Source organism: Adiantum capillus-veneris, chromosome 21 (assembly GCF_014529385.1).
Source record: "Adiantum capillus-veneris isolate H3 chromosome 21, ASM1452938v2, whole genome shotgun sequence".
Lineage (NCBI taxonomy): Eukaryota > Viridiplantae > Streptophyta > Polypodiopsida > Polypodiales > Pteridaceae > Adiantum > Adiantum capillus-veneris.
The window spans coordinates 128,246,539-128,263,057 of NC_140951.1; the positions used below are offsets into that span (position 1 = coordinate 128,246,539).

The 16,519-nt window shown below is 51.0% G+C and overlaps 2 protein-coding genes across 3 annotated transcripts in view; one reads left to right on the forward strand and one right to left on the reverse strand.

Annotated features, from left to right (window-relative positions):
- The window catches only part of LOC147431704 (P-loop containing nucleoside triphosphate hydrolases superfamily protein), a 136,342-nt gene that overhangs the window by 27,189 nt on the left and 92,634 nt on the right, over window positions 1–16,519 (forward strand). The window lies entirely within an intron of this gene.
- On the reverse strand, window positions 11,571–13,067 carry LOC147431706 (uncharacterized). The gene has a single exon (XM_086494215.1). It carries the CDS (start codon window positions 12,865–12,867, stop codon window positions 12,559–12,561), a length of 309 nt encoding a protein of 102 aa, XP_086350341.1. The 5' UTR covers window positions 12,868–13,067; the 3' UTR covers window positions 11,571–12,558.

Below are 16,519 nucleotides of genomic sequence, written 5' to 3' on the forward strand. Positions count from 1 at the left end.
CCTAATACCTCAAACTGAAGACAAAGAGGGCTATAAAATCCTAACGCGAGGGGCCTAAAACCTAGAAGAAATAGAAGATCTAAAAATTGTGCAAAATTCAAACGCTGATGTCGCCAATCTGTACGGACCTGTCCGCGTTTCACGGAAATCCCTACTGACTTGGCATTGCATTTTACAAGGATCCCTCTTGGCGCATGATTTTGGCCATAAGATGCTTTTGGGTGTGTTAGCTTTTCATGTGAGATGCTTTTGGGGGCCAAGGGCCTTTAAATATGTGCACAAGAGTCTCTATCTGGCATTCTACCTTATGGAGAAGCAGAGTAAAGCAGAGCCCCAGATTGTGTAACCAGTTGAAGCAATATAAAGAAATACCGAAAGGGGCACCAAGGTTCTGGTGCCATTGCAGTTTGGGAGTGAAACTCCGCCACTCCGTGTCTGGCGTGGATCCCTCTCTCTCTCTCTCTCTCTCTCTCTCTCTCTCTCTCTCTCTGTCACAAAGTGATGACGTGGCATGACCTAAAGGACGACAGACTCCGGACAGGAAGAGGTGAGAGCCCCGGTGAGAAAGATACAAAAGAAGCTGACAACTTGCAAAACCAATCTGAGAGGCCAAAAATGAAAGGTCCAATTTTATAAGTTGTTCCAACTTATAGGGTCCTGTTTGATGGGGCCTAGGGGACACAAGATCATTAAAATTAAGCAAGACCCCCAATTTGCATGGAACTGCTGACATGGCAGTGCTGTACATACATCCCACAAATCGCACTGGCTGTTGACGTGGCACCTGTATGGATTTTTGCGATTTGCGTTGACAGCTTTTGGCGCTAGGAATTGGGACCAGATGCTTTTAAACTTGAAGCTTTTCATGTACACTGTTTTTGGAAGGCCCAGGGCCTATAAATAAACTGTGAGGGCCTGAGTTTGAGGCAGATTAGCTTGCGAGCACTGTTGAGACGAGGACCGTAGGACTTTGTACTTTGTGAAGCGTTAATAATAAAGAAATACTGAAAGGGGCGCCAATCTTTGCTCTTTGGGTGCAGAACTTCTCCGTGCCGTTTCATCTCTCTCTCTCAGTTTTGTTTAGTTCTTTCAATTCTCTTGTGTGCTGTGGTAGGTTCTTGACTTGGACTGTCCAAGTTTGTAACAGTGGTATCAGAGCTCTCTTTCTACGAAGGATCCAATGCCTTTACTCACAACTCATAGATTCAGTCACGAATCCCGCCAGGAGAGAACTGTGACGCCCAACCACCCAGCCTGGGCGAGAACAATGAAGACTTCAATGGACATCTTCCATCTTCTGAAGATTCGGAGCAATACGGGCCATCTTCTCCTAGTGAGTACGAAAGGCGGCAGCAGTAGGTTGACGCTTGTGCCCAACAAATGCTTATGCACTCCAAAGATCTATAGTAAGCGAAATTTTTGGCCAAGTCCTCGCTTGACGAGATGCATTCTAGATGGCGTTCCGTCATCAGATCACCTCTGAAGTTGGCAATGAAGAAGTCAACTACACCTAGGTCTCCTACCCAGAAGGTGTATTTAGAGGATGAGTCTGAAGAAACGTGGAAAGAGCAGGCATCAGCCGAAGAACACGAAGCCACATCTGCTGTGCCAAAGGACAGTCCCAAAGACAGTGACACTGACTCTCCACAAGATGGTCACAAGCTGCACATGCGACCGAGAGACCACTATGCACAAGCCTGCTCCCAATTGTTGTAGCTTTGTGTGCGACCAGCCACTGAAACAAAGTGACTAGCCTCGACTGTCTGGAGTCCCACAACCTCTCCCAAAAAGCTGCCAAGAACTCAGCTGTGACCCTCCTCCTGCCAATGAGGTGCTGCAGCAGGGCGAGCCTTTCTCTGTGCTGCCAGTATGTGACGTCCTAGTCGAACAGTGTACTGAAAGAAAGGGACACCTGGGTGGTCTGCAGAAGAGAAAGGGTCCCTCCAAAGCCACTCTCCAGGATCCCACTATACTCGTGCCAGTGGACAACACTCCCAAGCGCAGTCTTAAATGTCCAGTCTCAAGAGCTGCTGGGTCAGGATCGATGACACAAGTCCTCCCACAGATGCCCACCACTCGGATCCTATGAAAACAACACTTTGCCACCTGCAGGGCCTCTACTGCAACTCGCTGTAAGCGTCCCTCACTCTGTAACTCGAAAAACAGGGAGGGAACAGTCTCTGAGCAAGCCCGAACTGAGATGAGAACCTCCAGTAGCGTGAAGGCTCCCATCCATCTGGGCGCTGCTGGCTCGAGAGGTGTGAGCCACTTAGCTGGTACTACCTCTGTGATGTCCTGGCATATGCTCTGCACCCCTCTCATGCCCTGTAAACTGAAAGCCCTGCAGCTCCTCTGACAAGCCTGAAAACTGTAAACAATCACCTAAAGAGCGTGCGGGACCCCAAGAAACATGAGGCCGACTACCAACCAAGTGGCCTCTCTGAGTGCTAACCATGGGGTTCCAAACAAGGGGCTGTCGCATACGCTCCTCCGTGCAAGTAGGCTGCCGCTGCTCCAGGCCTCGCCGCAAATGCTCCCAAGATCGGAGCAAACTCACAGCGAAGCGGTCCTCCAGTCTCCTGCTCAAACCAAGTCTACGCATCTCTGTGAAGATCCATCTGGTCGAAGGTCGCCAGGGGCCTCCTGCCTGAGGCACCCTAGCACGAAGCCACTGTAGCAAGAACTCCTTCCAGGGCTCCTCACTTGGAAGAAGTCCTCTGACGATGAACTTCCCAAGAAGGGCTCTGCTCTGTTGTGCAGGGTCTATGATCCCAAGTCCTCCCCGTGAACAAGGAAGAGTGATGATTTGCCAAGCCACTTTGGCCCGGGCTATTCGCCCTGACCAAAGGAAGTTCGTGATCAGCCCTCTCTACCTGGCTGATACAAGAACTCAAAAAGATTTAGCAAGAAGTGATGCACCACATAGTAGCCAACAACATCTGGTTGGCCACTACAACTCTGCCAGCCAAAGAAAGTCGTACGAAGCTTCAATGTAACAACTTCCTCCTGATAGACAGGAGGAGGGGAGCAATCTACTGCTTGGGAGACAAGTCCAAACCAACTTGACAGCCCAAGTGTTATGTCCCGCTCACAGGAGAGGGGATCTAGCCCATATGCCGTTGGGATGGGCGTCGAGTGTCCGGGCGGACGTAGTGTGAACACGGCCAGTCTGGCCGGTCATTATTATAAAAGGGAGGCCAAGGCCTCATTTGCAGTTATCGACCCCCATTGGCAGAGTGCCAATGGTTAGCCCGCGAGGCTAGGAGTGCGCGAGGTCACCTCGAGGAGGTGAGGCGGGGTGGTATGGGACGCCCGATCTTACAAGTACACGCCTACGTCCTCGGATGTTGGTCCCAGCACGGGGGAGCTGCCGGATGGTGGCTATGGTCGGGTGGTTCGTCCGACGCGTATTTGTAGGCGGTATGTGTAGCCGGAAGATCCATCTCCTTGTTCGTTTCATGGTATCAGAGCCGGCTTGGCTGCACGAAAGACCGTGTGCACACCTACGGGTTGGTTCGAGTCGGATAATCACTGTTTTATGTAATTTTTGATGAATTAACTGTTTAACTGATTATTTTCTTCTCATAAGCTTGTGTGCAGGTGAAATTTAGTTGCTCGCTGATTTTTTATAAAATTCAGCAGTCTAGCAGGTGGAAGTGCTGAAAATCAGAGGATTACTTATTGATTTTACTGGTTTTCGATGAAAATCAGTATATTACTCATTAATTTGCTGATTTTGGATGGAATTCAGCATACAGTATGTTTTTTTTATAAAAAAAAACCCTCTCTGTAATCTCCTTCTCTGTGCGAAGCAGAGAGAGAGAGAGAGAGAGAGAGAGAGAGAGAGAGAGAGAGAGAGAGAGAGAGAGACTCTCAGCAATGCAAAGTGAACCTGTCTGCAGGTAGCGTGATGAGCAAAGGGGCTCGCAACAGCGTGAGGAGGGAGAGGAGGAGGAATCAGCGTGGACTCCAGCGTGGAAAAAAAAAGCATGGCTCTGGCTTCAATTTGCGCGTGCTGGCCACGGGTGGGCACAAGGCTTAAGCGTGCCCGATTCCTTTCTCCCCAAGTCTCCACGCGTCAGCCTCTTCGCTCGAAGGCCTCAAACGTAGCGCTGACCTCTTTTTTTTTTCAACGCTGCTTTCTTTTAATAAGTTATGAGTTGCCTTTTAATTTTTTGATTTGGCCAGGACTTTTTTTTAAGGCCAAAGTTTGAAACCTGCAACTCATTAAAATTGCTTACAGAAAGTGAGTTTTCCTACAGAGAAACTCATTTTTCTAGCCCTCTGCTCCTCTCTACTGCTTCTCTCTCTTACCCGCTCGCACTCCCGTGCTCCCGCCATCACCTGCTCGCCTTCAGACGCTCACGCCAACGCGTAGAGCTCCTCGAACTTCAACTTTTCGCGACCGAAAAGTGCAGAAAAGGCCCGGTTTCGCGTGAAATTTCTAGTTTTTCACGCACTTTGCCATGGATTCCTCCAACTCAGATGTGCAGCGTGACGATGCGCCAGGTAATATCCAAATTCCATTCACGCATGCTCTCTACACATGGATTACAAGTACTTTCCAGAGTTTTGACGAGCGTGTTACCGCTCTGGAAAACACGAATGCGCTTGTCCTCTCTCGAAGGGGTCATGTAGTGGCTCAGTTCGCGACTCTCTACTCTCGAAAATATGGCTCAGTCGACGACTGCGCGTATTTCCGAGGACGAAACCCATCTCTAGCAATTGCGGATGCAAATTGCTTTTGGGCGTTCACAACGTGGTCCGACTGCCACAATTCCGTACAAAACTACAAATTTCTCAGGTGAAGAGGAGTGTACGCAACTAGTTGTAAATAACTGGCTGCATCAGTGGACCATGTATTTTGATCTCCATGGGGGGCATGATGAACGGAGGATTCAGACGATTCCTCTCTATGTGCGCAGTAAGGCGCTTACCTGGTGGCGCGACATGACAGAGAAGCCTACGACGTGGGTTGATTTTTGTGTGAAATTCAAGAGGGATTTCGCCAAAATGGACCCTTTGAAAGCTTATGCCAAATTGCAGAGTCTTTCGATGAAAACTGTCTTTTGATAAGTATATGACAGCTTTCAAAGAGGCGCTCACCTTCTGCAAAGTGGATTCTACGCACGCTGTGCACATGTATCTGTTGGGACTACATGAGGATTATCGTTGGGCCTTAATCAAAGACAAAGCCCTGACTGATGTCGAGGATGCAGTGGCAAAGGCCAGGACGTTCCATTCAATAAATGGAGTGAATTATGAGAAGAAAAGAACTGCATACCATCAATCCGGTGAGGGTGCTTCGAGGAAGCGACCGCAATTCCAACATAAGTCCAAATCACCGCCGAGATCTTCTCAGGAGAAGAAGAAAGCCAGAAATGCTTCAATTGTTGATGCAGTGAAGAAGGGGGCTTGCTTTGGATGTGGCCAGACGGGTCACCAAATCAAGGATTGCCCCAAGAAGAAGACAAAGAAACTGCAAGGTTGTCCTTCGCTTCAGATTCACGAGATCTCAGGTAACTCTGATGTTCAAGTTGAAATCCATCATTTAGCGCACAGTTCATGCACTAATTGTACTTTTAGCACCAAAGTGTTTGATAAGCACGATCTTCTCCGTTCCCCTGGGAAGATCAATGGTCACGACGTGACCGTACTCCTTGATAATGGAAGCTCACACAATTTTGTGGATGCAAAATTGGTGCAGAAACTGAGCCTGCGGACACGGGACAGTGACCATGAGTATCGCGTGAAGATGGCTCGTGGCGTGGATACGGATGTATGGAATGAGATGGTTCCAGGCTTGTCGCTCGAGCTAGCTGATTACAAAGAGAACCTGAATTTCCACATCATGCGCTTGGACAGAGCAGATGTTATTTTAGGAATTCCATGGTTTTATGATAAACAAGACTCATTGTATATAGACTATGTACATCACTCTCTTGTTTTTGTTAAGCAAAACATGCCTCATGTATCTGTGTCGCTTTGTAATCAGAAGTCTGTAAATAATGGTTTTGCAATACCAGTTGTTACTGCTTTGGAAATGTATAAAGCAATAAAGTCTTCTGATGTTGACTTTTATCAATGTGTACCATTTGCTTGGTTTGATTCATTAGTGCTTGGTACTTCTATCATTGAATTTCGTAAAAATGTTTTATGTTCTTCTGTTGAACTTTGGAATTCCGACGAATCCAACCTTATCCGAGGAATCATGACTGATTTCGAGGATGTTTTTCCTGATGGTCTACCTCCTGGCTTGTCGCCTTCGAGAGGAGTAGATCATGGCATTGAGTTGGTGGCTGATAGCCAACCCTTCTCAAAGCAACCCTATCGATTTAGTAAAACCGAAGAGGATGAGATTCAGCGGCAGCTGAAAGATTATCTCGACAGGGGTTTTGTTCGACCAAGTAAGTCCCCGTGGGGAGCGCCAGTGTTACTTTCTCGAAAGAAGGATAACACTATGCGCTTCTGCGTGGATTACAAGGGGTTGAATAAGCTCACTGGCAAGAACAAGTATCGGCTCCCGCTCATGGACGATCTAATAGATCAGCTCCATGGAGCGTTGTATTTTACGAAGAGAGACCTTCGATCAGGCTATCATCAGATACGGATCAAACTGGAAGATATTCCTAAGACAAGTGGTTCGTCCGACGCGTATCTGTAGGCGGTACCGAACTGTAGCCCCTGGGGGAATCCACCCGAAACCCTCACCTGGCATCTAATCGGGCACAGGAGCACTACCAACGAGAAAGCCACCGTCTTTCTTTAGTTGATCGGTGCGTCAGATGCGCAACAAAAGGTCTCTAGAGCCTGCTCAAACCTATGAAGGTTGGCCTCCTGGCCATCCAAGTACAAGGCTGAGTCGTCAGCAAACTCAGCGTCTAGTAGCTCATCTCCCCGAATAGGGAGTGCTAAGCCTTGTAAACCAACTTGCTGCGACACCAAATACCTGCTCATCGCCTCAGCATAGAACAGAAAGAGGAAGGGGGCAGGAGGGCAGCCCTGTCTGATCGAACCTGTGAGCATGAAAGGATGACCTCTAGCTCCTGACAAAAGTACCTGACTTTCTGTTCGTCTGTACAAAGCTGACACCTCTCTGATCCAAGCATCTGAGAAGCCCATCCTGCGTAGAGTGCCCTCCAGAAAGTCCCAGTCAACTCTGTCGTAGGCCTTCTCAAAGTCGAGAAGAAGAATCACCAGATCCTCACCACGGAGCCTCGCTAGCGCAACAGCCCCCCAAAAAGTAAAGATGTTGTCAAGGATACTGCGCTCCTTGACAAAACTTGTCTGAGTCCCATGTATAAGGCTCTCTAGAAGTGGCTGGATCCTCAAACTTAAAGCCTTGGCAAGAATTTTGTAGGCTGAGTTGAGGATGGTGATGGGGCGCCACTGTCGAATCTCATCCAAGAGCCACCCTCCTTGGAAATGTGGTAGATCAGACCCTCACTCATGCTGTCAGACATCTCTCCTGTGCACAAGATGTACTGGAAAGCACTATAGAGATTTGAGCCAAGCAAGTCTCAGTACTCCAAGAAAAAACTGGGAGTCAAGCCATCCTCACCTGGACAGCTACCACGGGGGAGTGCACTAAGAGCTGTATGCAACTCCTCAAGCTGAAGTTGCAGATCAAGCCTCTGACGCATCTCCTCGGTCACAAGGCAAGGCATCTATGCCCACACTTGCTCCCTGCATGCATCCTGACGCTCTGACTAAGGCTCTACAGACAGTAACTCACGGTAAAAGTCAGTAGCAACTGCACGCATGTCCTCTGGCTCAGAAGCAACTGACCGGTCGGGCCTCCTCAACTGACTGACCTTGGCATGCGTATGCTGAGGTCCCACTGCCTCGAAGAAAGCACCACTCACTCTGTCACCCACCTGCGTCCACTGAGATGCATGTCGTTGGAAAGCAAACTCATGGCGCAGCTCCTCTGTGCTAACAAGCTCCTGGCGAGCCTGCTGTAACTGCTCCTCCAACCAAGCACTGTCTGGATGCTGCTCCTGCATCCTCTGCAAGGAAGCAACGCCTCGTCTGAGACGCTGCTCCTCCTCTCTCGCTGCAGCCAGACGAGCCAAAGACTCTTGGAGAAAGAAATGACTAAGCTGAGCTAGTCCTGAGGCCACTCTGTCAGCAGGAGAATCTTGCATGTCCAAGCTCTCTGTCCAAAGAGCCTCTACTCGCTCTTTGAGTGCAGAGTCCAGCAAGACCCTCTCAGGGATCCGGAGCATCGTGCTCCCTCTCCTCTGCCTATCAGCCACTGTGAGGATCACTGGTGCATGGTTTGAGAAGGAAGTCCTTGCTAGAATGCCAACTGTCCCACGCAAGTCACAGAAATGGTTACTAGTGTAGAAGCGATCTATCCGCGATAGATTCGCTCCTCCCACTCTGCGGTCCGAACGGGAGAAGGCTAGGCTGTCTGGGGGCCTCACAAAGCTAGAGTGCTGCACAGAGTCTGAGGCATGTCTGTAACTCCCAGGTCTCCCATGTGGTGAGAGAACTCTAGGGCCTGTGTCTGGAGCCATTCCAACACTGAGTCGAGAGTCCACTTAGTCTGGTCCCTGCCGCAAAGGGGAAAAGAGAAGCCAACCGCCGAGTCCAAGGCCTCTATCCCCCTAGCTGCAAGGAACAGAACACGAACCCTGAAGCAGGTTGCCTCAAGGTCTGATGAGGAATTGCCAAGAAAGTGTGTAAAGTCGTAGGCAAAGAAGTCCCATCGGCGCGAATGTCGAAGCTTGTTAGACCACGAGGGACTGCTGCAAAGGGAGATGTCTGTACCTGTAGCGGGGGTCGCAAGAAAGGTTGTCCCTCTCTCGCCAAGTGACTCGTGGCAAAGGCGCTGCCAAGAGATCTCCTGCCCCCTGGGTCGATTGTGGAACTGGAGCGGGAGGGGGGGGTGTAGGAGCAGGGGAGGGGAGGAGAGGGGTGAGGAGGAGAGGCGGCAGGGCTGATGAGGAGGGGGGGAACTCCGGGGGAGTTCCCCGGAGAGTGAAGCTGAGGTGGGGGCTGGAGCAGGGACCTCGACCTGCTCAAGAGGACCGAATCGGTTCCCCGTGGGAACCCACCATTGTTGGGCAGGCACCTGAGGACCACTTTGAGTGCCAGGCTCGTTGTGGCCCTTGCCGTTGTCGACCACGAACCTGCTGCCATCCCTCCTCTGTTAGAGCCCCAGGCTCGGAGGGTGGCTCTGTCGGTGTGCTTTGTGTCTTTGCGTGTGGCTGCTGGCCAGCCCTTGGAGGCTGGGGCTGGGCCTGTGGTGTAGGTCGGGGCCTCCTCTGCGGACAGGCCTTCGCAAGATGGCCCATCTGTCGACAAATGAAGCACTGATTCGGGAGGGACGAATACTCCACGCTTTGTCTAAACCAACCCCCACTCACCCGAGGAAGTAGGATGACCTTTGGGAGAGTGTGAGTGTCCCTAACCAGGATGCGAATTGAGGGAATGCCGGCCGCCTTGGCAGCTACTGAGGCTGTTGTGCGAGGTGTCTCCAGGACCGTCCCAATCGTTGAGCCTATCCTGGACAAAAGTGGTAAGTACTTCCTCCGAAAACCAGGAAAACAGACGGAGATGGGGATGTCTGCCTCCTCTATCAAAACATGTGAAGCAGGGTCAAAACCATGTCTCCACTGTCGAAAGTGGGCTCGAACTGCTCGGATGGTCAAGGGGCTCATGACGATGACCTTGGACGCCATCTCGGAGGTCTCAAACTCGATATGGTAGTAGCCTCGTCCGAGGAACTGGATGTCCAAGATCTTGCCCACCTCTGCAAGAAGGCGGGCTTGGAGAACGTCACGCAACTCTCCTCTGCTAGGTCTGGTGCCGAGAATCTTGCAGATGACGGAGGTCGTGTGGAGGCGCTCCACCTCTGCTGCGAGGCTCGCTTGCTCTGTCGGTGAAAGAGCAAGTTGGATGGTGGGCTCTGTAGGGTCGGGCGAGGGGGCTTTTGAGGAGTCCCTCTAGGGCGGAGCATGAGCCTCCATCTGTGTCTGCTGCCGTGGAGAGGGGCGAGATGGCGGTGACAAGATATGGCCCTCTACTAGACGAGCACGCTGAAATTGATGAAGATTTCAACAGAGCTTAAACCTGAGGGGGAGAGGGAGGGGGTAGCGAAACGAAAGCTATGGGAGTGCGAAGCTGGGGTGGCGCAGGCTGAGGCTGGGGGTGAGCGAGTGTGCGGACTGTTGCGCTGTGACAAGGCAGGAGGGGCGGATTTGCTGTGCGTTGGGGTAGAGTGTAGGCAGCGGGCAGGCAGGGCTGGGCAGCGCGCATTGGCGGGTAAAGGGGGGAAGCGATGGCGCGAGCGGGTGTATGCAGAGCGTGCCGGGGAGGTAAGCGAGGGCAGCAGTGAGCGTCTGTATGTTGATGCGGTGAAATTGTGAACAATCATCATAGATAAAGGGCAAAAAGTAGTGATGTATAAGTGAAAAGTGGATAAGTAGAGTCTAGGGGCAACATTGGCATATATGGGACCCTGTTCCCTGTCAAATTTTAAATTTGCTGCTCCGTGTCTCCGTCCCGCCTGCTTGTGTCATTGAGGACCCGCGTCCCGGGACGCGTCTCCTCTGTGTCCCATGTGAGGGACCCCTCTGCCGTCCCGTCCCACGTCCCCCATTTTGTCCCCGCCATAAAGCCCCCCCCATCTTCGGGTCACGGCGGGTCCCTTGAGACTCTGGGGAAAATTAGTTATCGCAGTCCCATTTTTAGATTGTCTACATTGAGGGCAAGAAGAACGTGGTTGTAGATGTGCTATCTCAACAGCTACTATTTTCAACGGTCACGGCCATATTTTATCATGAGTTCGATGATACGAGGGAGGCACTATCTTTGACACATTGTAGAATGGGGAGTCAATATTAGGATAAAATCTCGAGGATGGTTACTTGATGCGTAGGGCCAAGTTGTGTGTGACGAACGCTTTGCAATAGAAAGTGTTGACGGAGGGCTGTAATGCACCTTATGTTAGGCATAGAGGCGGCCCTCAACTATTTTTATTTTTATTGGCCTCAACTGACAGGTTTACAGGCGTAGGGATATACCGCAAGGTCTTGGTCTTCATACTAGCCCTTGGTAGATAGAGATACCATTCTACCTGTTTCTTCCAAGCAGATATTGTTTACCTTCATGCAATTTGGATAGAGATGATATTCCTTCTCATGACACATTATGAGGATAGATTTCCTCCTTTTGGAAATGATAAAAATGTATATGTTAGGGGATTTGAGAGATTGAAAACTGAGAAATAAGTTTTTATATATTCATATGATTTGCTTGTATATTTATCTTGAGGATGTGCCCTTTAGATGTTTATTTTAATAAGTAGATTTTCTTGCGTGCGTGCTTGTGTGTGTGTGTGTGTTTGAGAGAGAGAGAGAGAGAGAGAGAGAGAGAGAGAGAGAGAGAGAGAGAGAGAGAGAGAGAGAGAGAGAGAGAGAGAGAGAAATGAAATGAAATGAAATGTTATATTAACGTCTTCAGAAGGCCAGAATGACCTATGAGACTAGAAAGTTACAATGTGGTGGATCTGATACAAAGTCAGAGTAACAAAAATGACATTGACAAAATAAAATGACGGAATAAAATGCTATGGAATCTGAAACAGCTAGGTGTGATCTAAGCAGATAGGTGGGATAGCTAAATCATAGATCACAAAAGATCCAGCTAGGTGGGATAGCTAAATCACAGATCACGAAAGATCCAGCATCGGTCGTTGGTGGATCTCATCAATCTCCTCCATGGTCAATAGCCTGACCGGGCGTCGTGCATGTTGGGCCAACGTGATCCGACTTCTCTGATGCAACCTCCGTCGATGCTGTGTAGTCCTCGGCAGCCGTGGGCGTCTGGATCCCCCTAGCTAAGGTCGCTCGGTCGCTCAGTGTGCCTCCGGTGTGAGGCGGCGAGCTCTCGTGTGGTAGTAGCTCCTCCGGGTGTCGAGTGTCTGCTCTAAAGAAGTTTGTGATCCGTTTCTGAGACTGGCTGGCCTCTCCTGAGAGAAAGAAAGAAAGAAAGAAAGCTTTATTTACGTCTTCTAAAGGCTGAAGTCGGCCTATGAGACAAATCAATGTACATCTAGTGGAAGTCCGGGTGTCCGGAAAAGAAAATACTGAAATGAAAGCTAATCTAGAACCGGGATGTGCAGTGTGGTGGTATGATGGTAATGTGTGGTGGTATGGGTATATATGGCTCTGGCACCGCAGATACTGACCATAGGGCTCTCATGGGTCTCAGTGATGCAAATGAAGTCGTGGTCCTCTATAAGCTCCTCTAGTTTGTCGGGGCGAGTCCACAATGACCCATTGCAGTTCCACACTGCTCCTCTGAGAAGTATCTCTGGCCACAGCGGCGTCCCATAGGCCGCGTGCCCCTATTCATGGGGCGCCCATCCACAAAAATACGACCATCTCTGTAGAAGGCCTTTTGGCCCTCTCTCCTCGCCTGTAATATGTGAGGCATGCAGGCACGACGGTGCTCGACCTGCATCCTCGTCAGATCCTCGTCGATGTAGATGGGGCTGCCTGGAAGCGTGCGGATCAGGACTCGCTTTCGAAAGAAAGCGACTCTCTCCTACGGGGACTGCATCTGCAGCACCAAAGCCCGTGCTCTCGAGGAGTCCCGTCCCGCTCTCCATGCACGGGTGAAGGGCATGGTCTCTCCAAAGCCGAGCCGTTTGCACAGCTCCTCGGCATCTCTCTTTGGTGAAGGTCCCTCTGCCAGGCCGGTCACACGGATGTTGAGGCGTCGAACCTGCCTCAACCTCTCCTCGTCCAGGGTGTCTTGGACTCTGATGTGCTCCTCACGTACGGCATCCTCCTTGACCTCCTGCTTGATGGTCTTGCGGACCACCTCCACCCATTTCCCCTGGGTAGCCTCCATCTCGGTGTGCAGCTCCTTCTTCAAGTCTTCTTTAATAGTCTCCACGTGTGAGATCTCTCCATCTTCTCGGGCCACAATGATCGAGGCTCGTAGAAGCTCATCTCCTTCTTGGTCTCCCCAAGCTCAATCCTAAGAGCTTCATTCTCCTTTCACAAATCGGTGATGTATTGGTGCATCACTCCGGTGGCTTGCAGGATCTCCGCTTGGAGCATCCCTTCCATTTCCCGGCGGATTGAGGCAAGTAGCTCCTCTGAGACTTTGTTACGGCGGTGGTACCGGCCGAGGGGGGTCGTCATGAGCCCCCTCCCAACTTTTGTTGCGGATGGAGGGGGGGTCGCCATGGTCAATAGAGCTATGTGGCCATACAGTGGCGGGGGGCTGAGCAGAGGCAAGGGGGCTCGAATAACAGGGAGCTGGCTGGTTTGCTACACAGTGGGCTGTTTTACCACTATTCAGCGATTTGCAGCTGTGTAATGCAGGAGCTGAATGGGGGTATAGCAGCGCTGGGCCATGGGCTGTAGATGGCGATGGGCACAGCTGTGGTGGGGGCTGAGAGGGAGCTTGTGGCAGCAGGCTGGTGGGCGCGCTGAGAGAGAGAGAGAGAGAGAGAGAGAGAGAGAGAGAGAGAGAGAGAGAGAGAGAGAGAGAGAGAGAGAGAGAGAGAGAGAGAGAGAGAGAGAGAGAGAGAGAGAGAGAGAGAGAGAGAGAGAGAGAGAGAGAGAGAGAGAGAGAGAGAGAGAGAGAGAGAGAGAGAGAGAGAGAGAGAGAGAGAGAGAGAGAGAGAGAGAGAGAGAGAGAGAGAGAGAGAGAGAGAGCTGCCCTGCGCGTACTTTGCAGCCTGTGCGCCCTGCACCCTGCCTGCCGAGCCTGCCCAGCTCCCTGCCTGCTGTCGCGCGCTCAGCCTGTTGCCTGCGCGTACTCTGCTGCCTGCGCGTCCTTTGTGCGTACTCTGCTACCTGCGCGTACTCTGTAGCTTCTGCTGCCGAGCGTAACCCTAATTCCATGAAACTCTAACAGTCATTTACAAAACCCTAATTCCACGAACCCTAACAATCCGAAAACCCTAATTGTCCCAAACCCTAACCGTGAGCCTCTTTCTACCGCCGGCAAGCGACAGAGAGAGAGAGAGAGAGAGAGAGAGAGAGAGAGAGAGAGAGAGAGAGAGAGAGAGAGAGAGAGAGAGAGAGAGAGAGAGAGAGAGAGAGAGAGAGAGAGAGAGAGAGAGAGAGAGAGAGAGAGAGAGAGTCGAAGCTTCAATTCGGGTCGTGCTTTTCCCGTTTGCCAGTTTTGCCCATTCTTCATGGCGGCTTTGCCGGTCTCGAGTGCTACACACGGCGCTCCATCACCACTTGCCTGTCGCGTGGACTGTACTGGCGACCTGTTGACACGCATTGACTCCAAAGTACAACACTTGGCACAACATGCCTTGGTTGGCCGGATGATTGGACAGTCTCCACCTCGATCTTCTATACGTGATTGGTGTCAGACTGCATTGGGCACTACTCAGGGACGGATCTCGGAGCTTACATTCCTTGGTAGAGGCATATTCATGGTACGTCTTTCAGATCCCGCCACTGCCTCAGCTCTCCTGGCTCGCTCTCCGATACTCTCTGATCGCAGGATGATATACTTGACGAGGTGGTATCCGGAGTTTACTACTGAGGAGTTTGACAGTCGACACCTTGTTCCCAGATTCCCTCTGACACTCTCCTTCCCGGATATGCCTCTTCATTTTATTGATGAGCATCTCTTTCAGATGATTGCTGCTCACTTTGGCACAGTAGTTCCAGGATCCTGCATCTTCTCATCTAGTCCACCTCGCATTCAGGTCTTGGTGTTTGGGGATACTTCATTACCAGATTCAGTTACTGTGGCTGTGCGCGATTGAGACTACTCTTGCCGAATGGTAGTCACTGGCCGTCAGGACAGTGCTTACGCTATCACGAGATGGGACACTTGGCGCGAGAATGCCCCACACTGCCACGCCATCGGCGACAACAACAGCCGGCTCGTGGCACTCATGCTCAGCCACGTGGTCAACGTCAACAAGCGGTTCCTCCTACTACTACTCGAGCACCTCCTCAGCCTGCAGGTGCTCCTAGAGCTTCGACCCTCCATGTTCCTCCCTCTGCTTCAGCTCCTACTGAGGCAGCATGGCAGACAGTGGGTCGTAACCATTCCTTCCGTCCTCGTCCGCAACCTACAATGCATGCAGCCCCTCGTGTTACCTCTCCTGCTTCCTCTCAAGTTTCCACCACCCCCTTACCCTCTACTTCTCCTCACCAATCTTCTTCTTCAGCACAGGATCACTTACCCCTGCTACCAGCTCCTCCTTCACCTGCTGTTCCTCCGCCCGCTCCTTCCCCTCTTCCCGAGGTCCCTATTCCCATGCAGATGGATCATTCACCGCTACTACCTCTCCCTCCTCCTCCTCTTCCTCCTGTCCTTGCTCTGCCCCCTCCACCTTCTGGTCCCCCCCCTCCCTCAGCAGCTCATACTTACGTCCCACGCAGTTTTCTCAGCTCTTGCCCTCTTTCCCGGGGCACTCATCGGGCTGAGAAGTGCGGTGACTCAGACGGACCATTGCGGGTACAACTCTACCTTATGCATCACAAGACAGGTTGTGTTCCTTCTTTGATTGGTAGTCGCTCTCAGCCTACGCATTCCTTTTTCCTTCCATTCCACGTTGCTCAGGAATGGTCCGAGGATCAGGTTCTCCATTTTGTGCATGCCCAGACTATGGCTCAGCTACATTTATGGTTGTCTACTTCTGCCCCCGATGTTTTGTCTCCTCACTATCCTTCATGTATTGGTGCTATGGAGTGGAGTGATGTTTATGCTTGCTATTCATTGCCTATGGTCATTCATGTATCCTCAGATGTGGTGCTTCCTATGTCTATGTGCATTTGGGGTGTCAAGGCTGCAGCATCGGTAATGCAATGTAAACAAGCTGAGGTTCGCAATTGGTGCAATGAGACACCATATTTTAGAGAGGGCGTGCGGGTTGCTTTCCTACCGCCTGAAGCTCACCCCTTGGATGGTCCAGCTGCCTCCAAGAAGATGCGCAGTTAGTTAGATACTATACATACTCTTTCATGCAGTCTATGGATTTACATGTACTTTCTTGGAATGCTAATGGTTTACAGACTTCTCGGGTAAAAGGTTCCCGTAAGCTTTTACTTTGCAGAGATTTACACACTCATGTAGTGGGCACTGTGGATATACTACTAGTACAGGAGCATAAGATTGCCACTCCTTTTGGCAATCTCATGCCATCGAGCGCCCGCACTTTTTGGGAGCCTGCTCTGGGCCTTCATGGTCAGAGTTGCGGTGTATGCATCTTAGTGGGGCCACGTTACTTGGCCTCAGTTCAGCAGCATGGCTCACTTGTCGCTGGCAGAGTAGTTTATGTTTCTATTCGGATTCGGGAATCTACCATTGGTTTTATGTCAGTCTATGCACCCACTACCCCTCGGAAGAGGGCTACTTTTTGGTCCTCCTTGGCTGCTGTTCTACCTACTGTAGACTCTTGGGTTGTTGGAGGTGACTTCAACAACGTTGAGAGCGACACTGATTGGCGAGCCACCACACCTCCCGTTCTATCATCCATTTCTCTCGATGAGCAGCCAGCTTGGGATCGATTTCTTCTAGC